Raw genomic sequence first — 6,306 nt, 5'->3', positions numbered from 1 at the left:
CTGACATAGAAATGGCACCGGGGGTATCAAATAGCTATGATTTCTCTTAAGTTTGATCCTTCAAAGGCCTACCGAAAAAGTTTCAGATCGATGCGGTTAGTAGTTTGTCTCGTGTGTTGAGTAAAGCAAACAAGTTTTGGTGTTTCTCAAAAAATGGATAAAATCGAATGTTGCGCTTATCAACTGCATACGAAAGTTGGTGCTCATTTTTGGACCGTAAAATCATCACGCGATCTATAATCTCCCAAACGAATACGATCTTGGCGATGTGGGGTGGATCAATATCCTGAAGGGTTGAAAATCCAAAGACAGAAAAGCTAATTGTACTCTCTTAATACAGCAATACAAGGAGATGCTCAGTAATTCTTATGTGAGAGATGATTGCACAGCAGATGTGCAATCATCATGACATCCTAAAGATGAAAATCTAAAACGTTGGGGTATACAGTTTTACTCCTCTTTCTCGCTACTAAGCAAAGTAGATCTGTAATTTTCAACAATATTCAAACACTTTTTATCGTTCAGTTCTTGTCAAAAAAGCATCTTGCATTAAGAAACGTATGTATGACATTGCTAATATAAAAATGGTTCTGGAGATTGTCATCGAATTCGAAGCTTCGTTTTTTTTTTCATTCATATTATGCAACAATATTTTAAATCATTTTATTGTTTAATTATCTTCGATAAAACGTGCTTAGAAAAAACATTGCTGGCACAAAAATATTTTTCAATAAACATCCAGCGTTGCTTGACCACTTTCTGAAGCTTTATCCCCGTTATGCAACAATATTCTAATATTTCTTTACCATTCAATTCTCTTCGAGAGAGCTTGCCTAGTGTAAAACAACATATAATATTGTTGACAGAAAGATTATTTTCGGTAATTGGTTAACGACTTTTATCACTTTTTGGAGCTTTCATCAGAGATTCTTATAAATATTTTAAAACATTTTGTCGTTTAATTCTCTTCGAGAAAGGCGCGGGATTTGCATTATAAAACGCATGCGGCATTGTCAAATTAAAGATATTTGTAATAATTCGCGTTTCACGGTTATTTAATGGTTTACTTACGAATTAATCAACGTGACAAGTCAATAAATTTATGTTTCTGGCGAAAGAATTCGCGGAGTTTATATTCTTTTTCGCAGTGAGACGTTCATTAACGCAGAAATATTTCTTAGCATAGGCATCATGGTACTTTAATTTCTTGATTGCCAATTTGCTCTTTGGGATATTAAAAATATTAAAAATTATTGTGTTCCGTTATTTTTTGCTTTTCTTTGGTCTTTCGTCGAAAAAGATTTATACATATAAACACGTCTATCATATGCGATTTTTATATTATTATTTAGAGAGCATTAATGGAAGTTTGCGGCGTAGGATTTTGCCAGAAGGATTTTTCGGTATGTCATCGACAAATTGCACTCCACCATGCAGCCATTTTTGCGGCGACAGTTTTTCTGCAAGATAAATTGAATTGCTCGATTAATGTGTGTACAAGTCATCGCTCAGCTCGTGTTTACTATTAAAATGCAATGTCAAGATAGGGCGGAATATTTCCACCTATCTTGCATTTTAATAGTAACGCTCTTGCTGCGCCGCATATTTAAAAAATTACAGAGAAGATAACTGACAGTTTTGTTGATCGCAGCATTTAATGTTATTACAACACGATGTCAATAATAACTATAATAATACCATTAATAATGTGGTGTAACGTTGAATGCAACCATATTATTTGTGGCATCATATTTTATTTATTTATTTAAATTTAAATGCGATAACGCATCGTATCAAGTAACTTTCACACTTTATTGTAAGCAATTTATTAAATTTTTAACCATATATCTATATGTATATCTCTAATATTTTTTAAATCTGCTTTAAAACTTTTTTGTTTTTTTAAACTTATTATTTTAAACTTTAAAGTGTAAAGAAAATTGAAAATAAACATTTTTCAAATTTTAGTAGAATTTAGGCTTAAGGGGTCATATCACCTTTGAGGCCCTAAAATGATCCTAAGTTTGGAATTTTTTTCTTGGTAAACAGATAACTTTATTAAAAAATTACTTTAAAGACATTGTTGTACATATATAGTAAAGTAAAAAAAATATATTTTTATTTTTGTAATGTTCAAAATGGTGGCACATTGGCCTACTTGCCAAATGCCTTTTTTCTAAATCTTGAAATCGGTGTACAAGATTGCAGGCACGCTGTCTGACCTTGAACAAAATACAAAGAATTTTCATTGTATACATATTAAAATCTATGGAAGTATGTAGGGATTTTTCTAAATATTGATTTTTCTTGAAATGGTAGCTATTTTATGAAAAATGTGTATTTTTCGCTAGTACAAGTCTTTCTTAAAATAGCTGCCATTTTGAGAAAAATCAATATTTAGAAAAATCCCTACGTACTTCTAAAGTTTTTAATATGTAGATAATAAACATTCTTTGTGTTTTGTTCAAGGTCAAACCGTGTACCTGGAATCCTGTACACCGATAGAAAAAAAAGGATTTTGCAAGTGTAGGCCAGTCCGCCGCCATTTTTAATATAAATAAAATAAAAAAATATTTTTTTATTTTTTTATATATGTACAATAATGTGCTCTAAGCAGATTTTAAATAAAGTTATTCATTTACCCACAAAAAAATCCCAAACTTTAGGTATGGTTCTAAAACCTCAAAGATGGCATGACTCCTTAAATGAAATAAATTAAAGAAGATAAAAAAGCCAATAAAAGCCAACACTAGGTGTTAGTGTGTATAGATAAAATATATATTGGTTAATTGATACAATTTAGAACGCAATCGCAAACGTTTCGACTCTTATTCGAGTCATCTTCAATACAAGAATTGTGAAAATTCCGCAAAATAATTCATTAAATTAGTATGTGAGAGTTAACGTACCATGTGACAGTCAAATTGTTATCTATTCATCAATTATCCGAATATAATCAAAGTTTGTTACACTTTAAACCGTACATATATAACATCTATGCCTGTCAGATAGTCATTGTCATCGGAATCTTTTATATTTGACTTCACTGGTTAAATGTTTTTCCAAACACTTAATAAGCGATCTTTGATTATATTTGGACTAGATGATAATTTGACTATCACACGGTTAACTCTCACATTCTAATGAAATATTTTGCGGAATTTTCACAATTCTTATAATGAAGATGATTCGAATAAGAGTCGAAACGTTTGCAATTGCGTTTTAAATTGTATCAATTAATCAATATATATTTTATCTATACACACTAAAACTTAGTGCCGAATTTTATTGGCATTTTTATCTTTTTTAAACATTTTTTATTGTGATGAAGAGAATCAAAGTATGACATACGAAGGCAACAAAATAGTGCACACTTTTAAACGAGACTTTTTCATAATGATTAAAATAATAAATAATGTAATTGAAGAACATTTTAATAAATCTGCGAAAAATGACAAAAAAGATCAGGCTGAGTGACAACCCACCTTTGACGAGTTCCTGCAAGCAATGGGCGGTAAACGTGGCGCCAGGTTGCTTCACTACAAAAGCCACGGGGATCTCGCCGCTGCGTTCATCGAGTTTGGCAGCGACCGCGGCGTCTTTTACTTCGGGATGCGACAGTAAGACGGTTTCTATCTCCGACGGTGAGACTTGATAACCTTTGTACTTGATCAGGTCCTTGGCGCGATCGACCACGTGTAACCTCTCCTTGTTGTCGAAGTAGCCGATGTCGCCGGTGTGGAGCCATCCGTCCTGGTCGATGGTCTGTTTGGTCGCCTCGGGATTGTTCCAGTAACCCAGCATTACTTGATCCCCGAGAAAGCAGATCTCGCCCACCTGGCCAGCCTCCAGCGTCTCTTGCGTTTCAAGATCGATCACTTTGCTGCGGAGACCAGGGAGGAACCGTCCGCAACTTGGATTTTCGAACTCATCATCATCGTCAAGTCCACTCACACTGCACGCAAACGACAATTCCGTCATGCCGTAAGCGTTGCGAATGCAATTTATGCCGGTGCGAGCCTTCACCGCGGTTACAATCTGCAAAAAAAAAAGAGGAAATAAGTTACTTTAAATTTTTCCATTGTTATCAAACATCTGGTTGCATCAACATTGAATTAGTTTTTTAAAAATTAGTTTAATTAAATGCAAAGGAATTAACATTAATGACTTGCAAAGTAGTGCTTTAAGAATGCGAATATATATACGAATATATATTAATATACGCATATATGCGAATACGAGTATATGCGAATATATATTAATATTATTAGTATTGTCTTTCGAAATTCGTCACAGGATATTATTTATTTTTATTTTCTCATAAAAAAAATTATTTTTAACTGTTACAGCCATAACATTTATCAGTACATTTAGTATAAAAATTAACATATACATATACATTTTATAGCGTTCTTTCTGTCATTTTTAAAGCCTGTTTTGCTCTGCAATTGTACTTCTATCACGAGAGAGACAAAAGCAATAATATTTAACTAGAAAGTGGTATTCAAAAACCATTAAGTTCAGAGACGTATTTGATTTTCAAAACTTTAAGAGATCCTCTACTCTCCTTCCTGTCTTTGGAAGTCTCTGTCCCGATAAGAGATGTTTCGCATTTTGCGAAAGAAGCGATTGTGAAATTACTCGCAAGTATACGGCCTTCCATTTTTTTTCTCTTATTCTTCCTTAACGACTTTGTGAACCGGTTAAATAAAAACGAAAGTTACATTTTAGGCCGTGTCTAGTAAAAATGCGACAACTCCCCGGGATTTCCTCTCGCAGTCCTTCGTACTCACAGCAGCCGCGACATCGAGAACTCACTACCGGCACTTACAATTAGTCTCGCTGAAGGCTGCTTTTCTTGCTGTAATGACTTGGGCAAAGGGGATAGTAGATAAAGAGGATAAACTTCACGATTAGAGAAAAAAACTTACGTCCTTCGAAAGAGGCGCCGCTCCGCAGAAGAGTTCTCTCACGCTGCGAAAGTCGTACCTATCTACCAGCGGGTGTTTCGCCAGAAACGTCAGGATTGGCGGTGCCACCGGGAGATAGGTGATCCTATATTCCTGTACCAGAGTTAGAAAGAGTTGCGACTCGAAGGCGGGCATTATAATACAGGTGCAGTTCCCGAAAAGACCGAGTAACAACATGCCCATTCCAAAAACATGATAAAACGGTACCAGTACCAATATTCTGTCATCACTTTTTATGTCCATGTATTCCGGCTTGCTGCGTTTTTAAATCATATTTAAATTATAAAATCAAATCTTTAATTGCTTTTAAGCGACAAAATGGCACATTGTCTCTTTGGACGATTGTACACGCAGAGTTAGCAAATAAACTATAAAGTTAAAATTAACATTATAGTTAAAGATAGTCTAGAAATAATTAGTATGGTATTATATTTTGTGTTAAAATCTCTCTTTAAATTAAATATTTAGTCTAGAAATAATTATTTCATGGTATTATAATTTGTGTTAAATTAAAATCTCTCTTTAAATTAAACATTTAGTCTGGAAATAATTAGTATGATAATTATATAATATTATATTTTGTATTAAATTAAAATCTCTCTTTAAATTAAACATTTAACGCCCACGTTTTTAATCAAATGCATATTGATTTCATTGCCATTTAAAAGCAAAAGATTTTTTTAAATATGTTGACTATATAATTATTAAAAAATATAATATATCTGTATAAAAAACGTGCCTTATTTCTGATAAATACGCCATTACATTTTTATGAGACAATGTCACTCCTTTTGGCAAGCCCGTGGTGCCACTCGAACAAAGAATACTCAACGGATGCCGACTGGGATCATCGATATCTGCAGACTTGTATTTTATGTAGTCTATATCTGGTTCATTATTTAAGATATTCGTCAACGTGTGGACATTTGTAGTGAGCGTTTGGTCGTCCAACTGTATTAATTCCATTTTCCAGGATAACTTCGATAGGATTTTAGCAAAGAGATTTTCGGTGCGCTGAGATACGAAAACAATACGCGGCTTCGCAATATTTAATATATGCTGTAATTCATCTAAATGATATATATAAATATTTAAAATCAATTGACATTTTAAACTTGGCAGATATTGCATTGATAATTATTATACTCTAGTATATTTATATATATATATACTAGTATATTTATTATATATACTAGTATATTTATAGGTTACACTTATTATTAACATACGTATTAATATAACACATTATTATAATATATGTATTAATATAACACAGATTATTTTGGATTAAATTATTTTTCACACACACACACATACACCTGTCTCTTATACACAT

At 32.9% G+C, this 6,306-nt stretch overlaps 1 protein-coding gene across 1 annotated transcript; it reads right to left on the bottom strand.

Moving 5' to 3' along the window:
* Positions 1 to 1,043: 1,043 nt before the first annotated feature.
* Positions 1,044 to 6,102, bottom strand: LOC105459987 (4-coumarate--CoA ligase 1-like). Its single transcript, XM_011706393.1, has 4 exons — positions 5,710 to 6,102; positions 4,932 to 5,226; positions 3,486 to 4,038; positions 1,044 to 1,460 (listed from the first exon to the last, which is right to left on the bottom strand). Exons 1-4 carry the CDS (start codon positions 6,099 to 6,101, stop codon positions 1,345 to 1,347), a joined length of 1,356 nt encoding a protein of 451 aa, XP_011704695.1. The 5' UTR covers position 6,102; the 3' UTR covers positions 1,044 to 1,344.
* Between the last annotated feature and the right edge of the window lie 204 nt (positions 6,103 to 6,306).

Source organism: Wasmannia auropunctata, unplaced genomic scaffold, assembly GCF_000956235.1.
Source record: "Wasmannia auropunctata unplaced genomic scaffold, wasmannia.A_1.0 LD333480.1, whole genome shotgun sequence".
NCBI lineage: Eukaryota > Metazoa > Arthropoda > Insecta > Hymenoptera > Formicidae > Wasmannia > Wasmannia auropunctata.
This window is presented reverse-complemented; position numbering and strand designations above follow the sequence as displayed.